At 45.1% G+C, this 13,389-nt stretch overlaps 1 protein-coding gene across 1 annotated transcript in view; it reads right to left on the reverse strand.

The window, feature by feature from the left end:
• LOC141910353 (uncharacterized) overlaps window positions 1–13,389 on the reverse strand; it is a 100,610-nt gene that overhangs the window by 16,879 nt on the left and 70,342 nt on the right. The window contains exons 64-91 of the mRNA XM_074801087.1: window positions 13,116–13,271; window positions 12,677–12,859; window positions 12,437–12,592; window positions 11,453–11,662; window positions 10,885–11,064; window positions 10,471–10,743; window positions 10,117–10,251; window positions 9,782–10,006; window positions 9,512–9,643; window positions 9,256–9,420; window positions 8,889–9,011; window positions 8,483–8,654; window positions 8,122–8,297; window positions 7,850–8,041; window positions 7,541–7,762; window positions 6,897–7,150; window positions 6,139–6,359; window positions 5,514–5,734; window positions 5,233–5,376; window positions 4,980–5,144; window positions 4,516–4,842; window positions 4,094–4,202; window positions 3,735–4,000; window positions 3,500–3,655; window positions 1,998–3,009; window positions 1,423–1,570; window positions 1,213–1,342; window positions 269–638 (exon numbers count right to left, since the gene is read on the reverse strand). Of these exons, the coding sequence (XP_074657188.1) occupies window positions 269–638; window positions 1,213–1,342; window positions 1,423–1,570; window positions 1,998–3,009; window positions 3,500–3,655; window positions 3,735–4,000; window positions 4,094–4,202; window positions 4,516–4,842; window positions 4,980–5,144; window positions 5,233–5,376; window positions 5,514–5,734; window positions 6,139–6,359; window positions 6,897–7,150; window positions 7,541–7,762; window positions 7,850–8,041; window positions 8,122–8,297; window positions 8,483–8,654; window positions 8,889–9,011; window positions 9,256–9,420; window positions 9,512–9,643; window positions 9,782–10,006; window positions 10,117–10,251; window positions 10,471–10,743; window positions 10,885–11,064; window positions 11,453–11,662; window positions 12,437–12,592; window positions 12,677–12,859; window positions 13,116–13,271 (6,223 nt within the window). The remainder of the gene's footprint in view (window positions 1–268; window positions 639–1,212; window positions 1,343–1,422; window positions 1,571–1,997; window positions 3,010–3,499; window positions 3,656–3,734; window positions 4,001–4,093; window positions 4,203–4,515; window positions 4,843–4,979; window positions 5,145–5,232; window positions 5,377–5,513; window positions 5,735–6,138; window positions 6,360–6,896; window positions 7,151–7,540; window positions 7,763–7,849; window positions 8,042–8,121; window positions 8,298–8,482; window positions 8,655–8,888; window positions 9,012–9,255; window positions 9,421–9,511; window positions 9,644–9,781; window positions 10,007–10,116; window positions 10,252–10,470; window positions 10,744–10,884; window positions 11,065–11,452; window positions 11,663–12,436; window positions 12,593–12,676; window positions 12,860–13,115; window positions 13,272–13,389) is intronic.

Genomic DNA, 13,389 nt, shown 5'->3' on the forward strand with positions numbered 1-13,389 from the left:
TTTAACAGGCTCCTTACGGTACCAGTTATCCCACCCATAGGTAACTAACAGTTTCCTGAACTAATAATCTTGCCCATAAGGAGCCCAGGCTACCGCAGGGTCCGAGTGATCTTGCCCATAAGGATCCAAGGCTCCCGTAGTGTCCAAGTAATCTTGCCCGGAAGGTGGAATAAGCTCCCATAGGGCCCTTTACATATTATTGTGATCTTGCCCATGGCTCCTGTAGGGCCCTAAAGATCTCCAAGGCTCTCAATGACATCATTCTCACCTCGACATCTGCTGCGAATTTCCGAACACGTATTTGCCGGCGGTCGTGAATACGTGCGCGAACGTGTTCACCGTCACGTTCGTTTGCGTGATGTAGTATGCCAGCTTCTCGAACGGCCCGTAATCGAACGTCGGATTCGAGTTGTACAGGTGGTCTTTGATGTAGACCGGATAACTGCTCGCCACGCGGTCCGACTCGTTCACGTACACATTGAACATCACCAGATCCTCCAACTCCAGACAGATGATCGGATTTCGAATCTGGTTGCTCGTCGTTGACGCGGACGGCGTCGACGTCGTCGTCGTTACAGCCAACAATCGACGCCTGCTGAAGCCGCCTCCTGTAGTGATGCCTTGCGAGTTCAGAGGTGCTGAAACAAAAATGGAACAAAGATAGAAATAAAACTCCAAAGAAAAGCAGCAAATATTTTTCAATGAAACAGCCTGGGCAAAGTGTTTGTATAGTGGACAAGTGGTCGGAGCTAATAATCAAATGCACAATAGTTCGGATTTAACATATTTTATTAGGACAGTGTAGGGACTAGGTCTGAACTACAGTTTCCATGGTTCTATCCCCTATTTTCGGACTAAGTGATATTCTGTTTTACAGTGCCTGGTTTGCAAATAGTCAACTAATCCCAATAACCAAAGTTTGTCCTGGCAATAGCGATGGATGACCATCCAGTCAGGCAACCAGCGAGTTAGGAAACCTAACAGTTAACTAAAGGCAGAATGACCAGCCTGTAAGGCAACTAGCGAGACTGGACACCAACCAGTTAACCAATAGCAAGATGACCAGCCAGTCAGGCAAGTAGCAAGACAGGTTATCAAACAGCTAACTAATGGCTAGATGAACAGCCAGACAGGACACAAAACAGTTACCGTACCCAAAAGCCAGATAACCAGCCACTCATGAGGCCAGTCGAACAGCCCACAAATACTTACTGAACATCGAACTCGTACTGGAAGAATCAGTGAATAACGTCGCTGTGGTGGCTCCCGGCCAGAAATTACAAACGTGAGTCTTCTTATCACCGGTGACATGTTCGTTCGGTCCAATTATACCGGGTACAGGCTGAAACGATAAGTAAGCGGTGATAACCAAAGTGCCTATCGATTCAATAAGTGTCATCAAACCATTGAATTAATACTTACTGTTGTGGTGACAGCTCCAGTAACAGGGTCGGTGACTGATAATTGTACGCTACCATCGGATTTTATAGACATGCCCAGTTGCGGGGCAGTTTTCAGACACGAAGAATCGCAAATTTGAGCTGGATCATCGACTTTGTTACAGAAACATCTGTGAAAAAAATATACAATACGTGCAAACATTCAATATCCCAAAACACGTAGTGAATAGCATTATCCAAATTACCATGAGTTCTCCAGGTCCCAGTTTTATAGACTTGTATTATCTTTAACCCAGGGGCTGGTTGCATAGTGATGGCTTAGATTAAGACCAGTCTAAGACCAACTTAGTTATATAGCCAATCTAACAATTTAAGACCAGTCTTAAGATTTAAGACCACTATTGGACTTAAGTCATGACTGTGCAACTGGCCCCAGGGGCTAACTCAACTGATTTCAATTAAATCAAAGTTTTTGGAATAATTTGTTAAATTCCCTGATTTTTTTTCTAGATTTTTCTGATTCCTTGAGTATCCCAGGTTTTCCAGGTAAGTGGCCTCCCTCTGTCTTAGGTTCAAGTATTTCTAGATAATGCTTACTTCCCGAGTTCCGTGTTGAACGTCCCCGAGTCGACTCCGCACGCGTTCGTGCAATCCTTCGACGCGGGATCGACGCAGCCGCGCGTCTGCGCGTCGCGCGCCTGATTTGCCGCGCAGCGCACGTCGACGTTCGGCTGACAGTCCTCGACGCCGTTGCCAGTCTGCTTCTTCTGATTCGCTTCGTCGAAGTAAACGTAGCCGGACAGACAAATACACGAGCCGTCCGACGGGAAAAACGCCCGATAGCGCCCCCTGCACGTACACTCGACGCTACCGGCTAGCGCGTACGACGATCCGCCGCACTGGCGACATGCCGACTGACCGATGAAATTATTGTACGTATTGTTCGGGCAGAATTCGCATTGACTGAAAGAAACCGCCTTTTCCGTCGTCCCGAACATGCCCATCGGGCACGGCAGCGGCGTACCGGACCGGGCCGGGCAATAATGCCCGATCGGGCATGGATTGAGCGTGTAATCAGGCGTACCCGCCGGGCAGTAATATCCCGCCGGGCAGTCGTCGCACGACGTACGGTTTGTATGGTTACCGTACGTTCCAGCCGGGCAGATTTGACACGACTGCGTTTTGTTGTAGCGTATGTCCGGGTGGTCGACCGACCGGTATCCGAGCGGGCATTTCAATGTCGCGTTGCTGCCCTCCGGGCAGTAGTATGGGTAGAGACACGGCACCGGAGAATCGGTCGAATTCATACAGTAGAACCCGCGCGGGCAGATCGGCGGCAGGCCGGTAGTTCCGCGACAGTAGTGGCTCATTCGACAATCGACTTCGATCGCGGCGCCGCGCGGACATTCAAATTTCTCGGCACACGGAATTCCCATCGTGTTCGACGTATCGTTCGGGCAGTAGTAACCGGCGCGACACAGTTCGCAATCGGCCGCCGATCCGGCTCCCGGCTGCGGTCGCATTCTACCGGCCGGGCACATATATGGTGGACTCGATTCCGGACAATAGTGACCGACCGGACACAAGCTGTTGTTATACTCGGACATACCTGGAATATTGAATACAAACAAAGAGTGAATCCCTACACTTCAAGGCATTAGGTATTATTGATCCCATGGGGTGCTGGTTTCATAGACCCAGGGGATTTCATAGACCTGCTTCATCTCTCACACCTCGATCCAGTGCCCTGGTGTCATGAAAAGGTTTAACTAAAATTCTGGCTCAGTTGCTCTTGGTTGCCCCACATTTTCAATGAGGACAACAATTCAAACTTAACTGTATCACGAAACTGGAGGGGTCTGTTTTATTTTCAACCCAAGCGGGCTAATTTATACAACTGTTTAAGCTTAAATCCAAAGGTGCTCGTTCTATTGACAAGTTTTAATTTCAACCCAAGGTGCTGGTTTTATGGACCACTTTTTGCCATTTATAACCACTGGCTTTATTGAACACCCAGTTTAAAATCAAATCCCAAAGCACTGCTTTTAAACACTAGTTTTGTCTATAACCGGTTTTGACTCCAAGCCCCGGAAACTTACCAGTGTAGTTACACCAATAACCAGCCGGACACGGGTAACAATCCGACAAACTGGCTGCTCCTTCGTCATTGCGATAGTACAACTCAGGACACGCCATCGGTCCTAGGCCTTCTAAACAATAGTGACCGACCGGACACAGGCGTTTCACCGGGTCGCCTGAAATAAATCCGAGAATAATTATCAGGAGAACTACTATCAAAATGTAATAAGTGATGAGTGGAACGGATTGGCTTACCAGGTACGCACAAATAACCAGCGGGACAAGGAACACAGTCGGACTCTTGAGCTCCGCCGGAAACATTGCGCAACGTATTGTTCGGACACGGCACCGGTACGGGTATTCCCTCAGGGCAATAGTGCCCGGCGGGACATGGGCCAGCGCACTGGACCTGCGGCGGACAGCCAGTCTGCGTGATGGGTACCACTCCGGACGGCGTATACTCGTCGGAACCGGCCAAACAGAAATAACCGGCCGAACAATTGCCAGCGATTATACCACCCCTAAAATAAAAGTTTTCGGAGATCTTTTTAGAAATGGTTTCAGTTCCAAATCGGTTAAATTCGACACGAAATTAAGTTTAATTTTCAACTTACACGCAGAAGAAACCAGACGGACAGGAGATACATTCGAGAGCGTCTTTCAGACCGGTCGTGTTGCCGGGGGTGTGAGTTCCGTTTGGACACGGAATCGGGTTCTGCGTGGCTGCAAAACATCGAGATCGTTTAGAACCCAATCAATTAGAACCACCTGGGGATCTCAATTCATCAGAGAACATAGACGAACAGATAAGCAGTAGTTTGCTCCGCGAATGAACGTAAATTGAAATCAAAAATAATTCTTTGAAAATAGAGACTTATAAGAAAATGAATGTGAAATCGATCTTCTGAGTTTACGAGTATTTTAATACTTTTGGGAGTAATTGAGCTCTTAAAAGATTAAAAACAGCTTTCAAATAGTAGAGGTATGAAGTCAGGATAATATGTGAGAAATATTTTCTTAAATCATAACCGGTTACCTTCTGGGCAGTAGTGGTAAGCGGGACAGATTTTCGCGTCGGGTACTTTAGCGTTCCGGCAGTAAAATCCCGCCGGGCATTTCTCGCATTCCCAGCTGCCCGTGTTCGGTTGGTATTGCCCGGCGGGGCACGCGAGCGGAGCTGCCGTACCGTTCGGGCAATAGAACCCGACCGGGCAGATGAATTGCGAAGGCGTGGCAGTGATGGTCGTGTGATTGGCCGGACAGTAGTATCCCTGCAAACACTCGCCGGTCGGCTGAGCGAGACCAGCAATTGCGCAATAATATCCTCCAGTGCACGGTAAACAGTCATTAGGTACAGCACCACCTACAATTAGATACCCCAACAACATGTTTTTGTGTAGCAGAAAAAATGTTCATAATTTTTCTAACATTGACTTGATTCGAAAAGTAACTAAACTTGAAACATTATCTCTACTATTACAGCATGAAAGAATTCTTTACCTTCTACAGCCCTCATAGTTCCCGCAGGACAAAGCTCGGGAGATGCGGTCCCTTCCGGACAGTAGCGCCCGGGCGGGCACGGGCCATTCTCTGGGAAAAGCGCCGTAGCATTGGGTACCTTTGCGAACGCACCGCCTTGACAATAAAATCCAGCTTGGCATGGACCTAGAAATAACGAATTATTATTTTTGTTAAACCCTGCACCAAATCTCATTTACCCGTAAATTCTGCAAGAAATTTGATCTCGACGAACCTGTCGGAACGCTATTACCAACTCCCTCGCAGTACTGGCCCACCGAGCACCACGTACAGTCCGTCGACACATGTAGACCAGTGCGATTATTGAAGGTGCCTTTCGGGCAAGGTTGCGGCGGCATACCCTCAGGACAAAAATGACCTATGTAAGTAGAGAAATTTTGATATCCTAAATAGTTTCCTTTGACATGAGGAAAGCTGAAAGTCTTGAAGTGAAAATTTTTCGAAAAATTTATATTGTTTATATTTTTTGAAATTTTGATTTTCTCGAAAAATTACCAGTTTTACACGGGAACGGTGTCGTCATGTTCACATCGTGACACATACTACCAGCCGGACAAATCGTACAATTTGATTGGCCGGTGTTCGATTGATACGTTCCGACCTCGCAGCCGATAGGCGCGACCGTTCCGGCCGGGCAATAGTGACCGGCCGGACACGGGTGACCTTCGATATTATCCGTGGGGCGAGGAGTTGAACTTCCTCCGGTGCAGACGTACCTATTGTGACAAACGAAAATCAATTCAGTAAAAGATATGGCTTCCTCTGTGAGTCACCCTATGACATCACCGACGAGCCTGCACTCATTTGATCTATTTATGAATACCCAGTTCCAGAAAAGAAGGCCGCCTCTAAATCCTCCAATGACATCATCGACCACATAGACTATACCAGAAATAATGTGTGCAAAGATAGCTGCCTCCATAAACTTCCCTATGACATCATCAAATTGCCTAGAGAATTGTAGACTGACGGTTGCAGAAATAATTTCGATGAATCGATCCCCCTATGACATCATACAATTCCTCAGTGAGCAATGCATTCTCTTTGAAAGACTTTCAGAAAATACAGCTCTCACCGATTACCAGATCAAGATGATTATAATAGCTCTCATTCAACGTACCCTGGGTCGCAGATTGGCGCTTCGGTAATTTTCGTGAACGCCTTCACGTTACAGTATCGACCGGGCAGACATGGTTCACAGCCACTTGCGCTGACGACTTCCTGTACAATCGAGAACGTGCCGAGCGGACACGGTTGCGGGTATTCGGTGCCGTTCGTGCAATAGTAACCGACCGGGCAGACGTCGTTGCCGGTGAACGTGATATTGTGAGTTTGATTCACCTAAAAGAGAGTTAAAACTTATAAAATTATGAAACCTCCTGGTGGAAACCCTTCTCTCAGTTCACACAGTAAGGGATTCACATCAACTTAAAACAACATTCCTGATATCAGAACAAAAGCCCTTTTAGCCTAGTTCTGACTACCAGGCCCTATTCCTCGGGCTGGTTTCATAGACCATTTTTACCTTTAACCCAGGGGTTATTTCAACCTATAATCAATTAGATTAACCCTTGGGTTAAAGGCATAACTCATATATAAAACTGACCACGATTCTGCCTTTTAAGTAAGTTCAAATCTTAAAGACAGCTACAGGCAACATTCAATGGAACATCAATTACTTGTAAGCCCAGGTCAAACAACCAGACCCTTCAGTCTCGTTCTAACAACAAGCCCCTATGACCGTAGGTCAAACTACAGACCCTTTCAGTCTAGTTCTAAGAACAAACCCTGTCAACCTAGGTCCACGAAACCCATGTGAGCCCAGGTCTAAGAACAAGCTGTTGTAGCCTAAGAATTCATAAACTTTTTGTACATTACCAGATGATCTCTAGGGGTAGGTGACTGCGCCGCTCCAGTGCAGTAATATCCTCCAAAACATTCCCCGGTCGGGGAACTCAATCCCTCCGTTTCACAATACATTCCAGCCGTACAATCCGTACACTGCGTGATTGACGTTAACAGTTTTTGTGGATTGAACGTTCCTTTCGGACACGGAGACGTCGTCGATAAACCAGTCCCCTGCAGACAGTAATGTCCCTCAGGACACGGGCTCGGGGTCACGACCGCTGTGCCTGAAAAGCGAGGACGAAAAAAATTCAGAGATCTTTCGATGATTCAAATAAAGAATTCAAGAGTATATTTTGGTCAAGATTCATCTCACCAGGGGCCAGTTCCATAGTCATGGCTGAGACTTAGCCAATCTCACAACTTAAGCCCAATATTAAGATTTAATACAACTTTTAGATTAAAGACTGATTACCAGTCCAGGACTCAGTTCCTCGGGTTTGAGTTTCATTTAGCTCTATAGACTTAGGTAAAGCAGGTCTGAACAAAGTTGCACAGTTTTTGGTTGAATCCGAGTCATCAAAAGTTCATTTTCAATTACTCGCAAACTTATAGCGATATCTTAACTCAGAACTGCCCGAAACAGGATAAAAATTTGAAAGCTAAACGTATCCTACCGTTGACAGGATCGCAGAAATATCCCGCGGGACAAATATCGCAGACGTGTCGTCCTTCGTTCGCCTGATAGAATCCGCTGAGGCACTGAACCGGTAACGTAGTTCCAAGCGGACAATAGTGTCCTCTCCAACAAAGCAAGTTCGACGGAGTGGCCGTGTCGATACCAGACGGACAATAATACCCCGGCGAACATCGATCAGTAGGAACGATATTACCATTTCCTAAAGAAGAAATTTTACAGGTTTTTTTCGAAAATGAGAATTTCAAATAAAAATCGGAAAAATTGGAAATATGTACCAGTTACTGACCTTGACAGTAGTGACCCCCGGTACAATTAAGGCAGTCAGAAACTTGCGCATTGCCCGTCACATTTGAGAAAGTTCCGGACGGACAAGCTTCAGGTACGTCTGTACCGATCGGACAGTAATGACCCATCGGGCAGACGTGCTGTCTCGGACTGAAGCTCGTGTGGTTACAGTAGAAACCAGGGCTGCATTGTCCTGTAATTTTGTGAAAACAAGGTTTTGAGCACTTGCCACCAAATTTTGGCGTAAATTGAAATTTAAAATGGTTAGTTTACCAGTCGGGGCGTCGAGGCCGGGCCGTTCGCAGTAGTATCCTCCGGTGCACGGTAGAGCTCGGGGGGAACCCTCCGGGCAATAATACCCCGGCGGACAGATTCCACCGGTTGTGAGGTGGAACGCCGGACAAACGCAGTCCCACATCGGTGAACACGTATCATTAGAGACAAGGTCACTGGAAATATAGTAATTAACAAGTCACTAATGCATGGATCAATTTCTTCCTACAGATTGCCGGAAATTATGGCGATTGTGATCACATCAGATCATTCTATTAAGCTACATCTGCTATTATCAATCTGGTGTTGAAAAAACTATTTTTAAAATGGCTGCCAGGCAGCTATGTTTGATTCTACATACTTGGGTGTTCCACCGAGCGACGTCAAGTTTCCGGCGTGGAACGGTCGTTTCTGGAAACTGCCACCCGCGCAAAAGAATCCCGCCGCGCACAAACCATCGGGCTCCGAGTTTCCGGTACCCTCGCAGTAATAACCGGGCGTACATGCTTTACAACTTGTGTAACTGCTAGCCCCTGAAAAATGTGTAATATTTGCATGTTAGTACCGTATGTAATGAGCATATCTAATACACCAGGCCCCGGTTCCAGAGTCGCGAGTTATAGAGTTAACTCTAAATTATGAATCAGTTAAATTTCGACGAGTTAGTACTTTTTACTCAAATCTTAACTCAATACTCTGGAATTGGTTCTGGGTAATCAACAACAAAATCAATGTTTTCAACATTTCAATCGACTCAGTAGTCTTACCGGTGCCGTTGTTAAATCGTCCTTGTTGGCATGGATATTGCGTAGAGAATTGTGTGCCTTCCGAGCAGACGTAACCGACCGGGCAGATAGTAGGCGTAACCGTTTCATTCATACAGAAATAACCTACAAGAAATACAAGCGATCATCGGTAAAATGCAGACAATATTCAAATTGGCAGTGACCGGTAGCCTACTCGAAAATTTCAAAATCACTGGAAAAATAATGGGATTTCAGGGACATGATATCAAAGAACTCAAAATAGGCTTTTTTTACGAATATTTGCAATAAATCGAAATAAATTGATGTCACAATCAGAGAAAAAGATTTTCCTTATTTGGAGACAGGTAACTATTTTCGCGATGATTACCTGCTGGACAAGGTAAACAAGACGGGGTTCCTGGGTTAGGTGCGTACGTTCCCGGCAAGCACGGAGTCGGATAGGTGGCATTGGTCGGACATTCGGAACCGGCCGTACATTTACCACCGACACCTGTGTGCGGAACATCGGACTCTGGGTTGGATATGTTAACTCCTAGAAGCAAAAAGACAATGAATGAGTCAAAACTAAAATTCAAATGCTACGAACTGTCAACTAAAAATCTGTAGAAACATTTCGAGCTGACCTGAAGTACAATAGAATCCTGGCGTACATCCACCGGCGGGTGCGGGTAAACCTGGAATATCGCAATACATTCCACCTCGACACGGACTACATTCTGATTCTTGCTTCAGTTTCGCGGACGCTCCGAAAGTTCCTTAAAAATTTCGAAATAGATCATAATGCATATCCCGTAAATAACTAGGGGTCAGTTCATAGATATGAGCGTCAGATTTTGAATATCAATTTTCTAAATAATTGAAAACATTTTTATACCAAAATCGAGTTAACTCACCAATTGGACATGGTATATACCCTGCACCGGTTTGGGGCGGGCAGTAGTACCCTTGCGGACAGGGATCAGCGCGGATACCATCCGTACAGTAAAATCCTTCCGGGCAGGCGTAGCAGACGTCTCCGCCGGTGTGATTCATGTAGGTGGCGTTTTGGCAGACGGACGGCGATGAACTGCCTTCCGGGCAGACGTGGCCGATCGGACAAACGTCGCCAGTTGTTCCATCTGAAATTGGTGAAATTTAATTCCTAATTTTTATAACTTGCAATACGCTATCAAGTTTAAAGAGTTTTTTCATGCATATAGCCGAATATTGAGGTCATAATTCAACAAACCTGTTGGATTTGATATCGAAGCACCACCAGCACAGTAATACCCAGCCATACACGGTCCAGTAACGTTATTTTTACCAGTGTTCTGACAATACGATCCCGCCAGACAGGACACACAATCAGAACTTTGAGTTTTTCCTACAAGCGAATTACAAAAACTTGGAATATGAATAGTGGATTAGGGCGAGCTTCGATCAAACGATTTTTAAATGATCAATTCAGTTTTATCTAAAAACTACATAGACAGGGCGGGAACCATATCTGGGAGTTGTTTACACTCTTTCGTGAAATCAGAAAACGTTTTCCATTCGAGCATGACATGACAATACTTATCCGACAATGCCAGTCAATTCTTACCTCCCATCGGTTGGTACGTTCCTTTCGGACAAGGCACTGGGCTCGGAGTGCCCTGCGGGCAATAGTGACCGTTCGGGCAGAGGTAGCCTTCAGCTAGTCCCACCGGATTTGGGCTTTGAGAACCGAGGACACAGTAGTATCCGGCTGTACACGGAGCGTGAGGACTGGTGAGCCCAGGCGTCGGGCAATGATAACCCGGATCGCACAGCGGACATTCCACGTCTGCTCGTAAACCTGTCATGTTACCGTAACGACCAGCTGGGCAGTTGATTCCTAAAGAAAGCGTAATTACCGATATATCAACAGGGCTGTCAACCTTTGAAAAACGCTACCAGTAACAAATTGAATTTTTTCAGTAAAATTTTATCGAGATATGCAAGAAAATATTCAAATCATCAGGTTCGGAATACTGACCTGTTGATGAGCCTTGCGGGCAATAACTGCCCATCGGGCAGATGTTACCGGTGACACCGTCGGTGGGTGTCGACGTATTCGCCCCGCCGCTACAGTAATATCCGGCATCGCAAGGTCCCGTAGGTGTTGTTTTACCGGGAAACTCGCAATAATAACCAGCCGTACAATCGTAGCAATCACCTAAATGTCAACCGATAGCTGTGTAAGATTTCTGTGAAACTTTTGTTCGAAAACTTTTGGCTTGATGCAGTTAGGCTTCTTTTTAATAGACTGATCCATGTATGGACATTTTTCATCACAATAAAGGAAAACAAAAGATTTTCTCCATAAAAAATTTGTTCATACGATTTATAGGTAGAGATTTACACATTTTCATCCAAATTTGTTAAGTAGTAAAGGTCGGAAATGTTTTTTCAATTTTTTCCGTCTTCCCCTGGAAATGTGGCTGTTAAATATCCATCAAGTTTTTTTAAAAAGGCTCTTTGCTTGTAACGATGACTCCTTTTCAAAGAAATTTCCTTCGATTTACAATTTTCTGAGAAAACTGCCATAACAGGTAACCACTTACTTTGTTGCGTAAGTTCGGTTTGGTTGCTGAATGTTCCCGACGTGCACGGATTTTGAGTTGCGAACATCGTACGTGACGGACAATAGTAACCCTCGGGACACGGTCTGGGCGCGATAACACCGGTGACATTACCCAGCTCGTATGGGTCGCAGTATTTACCGGTCGGACAAGCGTCGCACGTCGCCTGTTCGCTGGTCGCCTGATAATACCCTGAAAATTGAAGATATTTTCTTCGTTTATTCATCCTAGATTTAGGATTTTTTAGGATTTAGGACATTGTTGGGAATCTAGAAACGATTTTCGGCGAGACGGTTCATGAGGATAAAGGATAACAAAATCTTCTTAGACTGTTCCTGACAATCAGTTAAGTAATTTCTAAAGGACAGTTCACTGTTTTTGAATTCACGCAATGCATGTACTTAGTTACCTAATCATTGGTGGTATGCTTTTATAATCAGATGGGCTTATGTGAAAATATCCGATCATGAAACTTAACCACTGACAGGTAACATTACATGCTGTCTTGATGGTAAAGAACAGTAAAACAGTTTAACCCTTTCAGTGCTGACTAATCAATACCCTATAGTGCTGGAGATAATTTGAAAATTTAAAAAATTCCACCCTAGTGTGTTGAACTACGGGGATACCACTATAGACCGTCTACACCGCGGCGCGGTATATCGTTAGTTACTAATATTTCGCTATGTTTGACAGGTGCTGCCATCTTTCAATAGAGATAAAAACTAATTACTGATTACACCAATACACCGCAGTGTAGTGTACTAGCAAAATCCATACACCGCACTGCGGTGTAGACACACTGAAAGGGTTAATAGACTGTTCCTGACAATCAAGATCAAGCAAAGCAAAATCAAATCCAAAGAAATTATGTGTATAATCTTGTACATATTATAAGTAAATAAATCATACAATTCCTTATCTATCATCTTTGAGGGAAATGTTAGCACTCCATCAAAATCTTACCTCTTTCACATCGAATAGGTCCACTTGATCCCGTCGGGCAGGAGTGCCCAGCCGGGCACGGGAACGGAGAGTCATGGGCATCGTTACCCGGACAATAGTATCCGGCACGACACAAACCTGTCTCCGTCACTAATCCCGTACCACTGCAATAATAACCTGAAATAAAAGAAGTCATTAAAAATAATTCGAAATTATTTTTGGTCAAACGTCGTCCAAGTTTTTAAAACTTTTGATACATACCCGGTGTGCACGGCAGACAGTTAGCTGACTCTGTGTTTCCAGTCGTGTTTGAAAACGTCCCGTTCGGACACGGAGTCGAAGCCGATGAACCCAACGGACAATAGTGACCAGCCAAGCAGACGGACTGAGCTGGATTCGCGACATCGTCTCCTCCCGAACAGAAATAACCAGCCAAGCATTGACCTACAATTTGAATGAAATGCAATTAAGTCGTTAATCTAGACAAGCAAAAATCATATATTCTCCAATTGGACTACAATGGAAATCAGACTACATTAAAATCATATATGCTGGCATCGGACTACAATTAAACTGATTTTTGACAAATCTACATCGCGAATCATTTTTTTCCAGTCTGTAGCGGTCAGAAAATGAGGCATCAATGGGGCCTGCTGGATCTTGCTCACATTTTCCAATACGAGAGGATGTAATTTGTTACCTTTTGGCATTGCCAACTCGTAGTCATCGCAATAATAGCCGGAATCACACGCGGTCGGAGCTGCAGAACCAACTGGACAGTAACTACCCGGCTGACAGCGCCCTCCGGTGTAATTAAACTCCAAACACGTACACATATCGATACTAGAATAGTTACCTGTGAATCAACAAATAAACAATAAATGGCTGCAAAGCTATTTCGATTTCTAGCTCTAATTTCAAAAAGCTCATTTTTTCAAATCCGTCATGCTTGTATTAAAATTACAATTTTTGGA

The sequence above is a fragment of the Tubulanus polymorphus genome, chromosome 8, assembly GCF_964204645.1.
Source record: "Tubulanus polymorphus chromosome 8, tnTubPoly1.2, whole genome shotgun sequence".
NCBI lineage: Eukaryota > Metazoa > Nemertea > Palaeonemertea > Tubulaniformes > Tubulanidae > Tubulanus > Tubulanus polymorphus.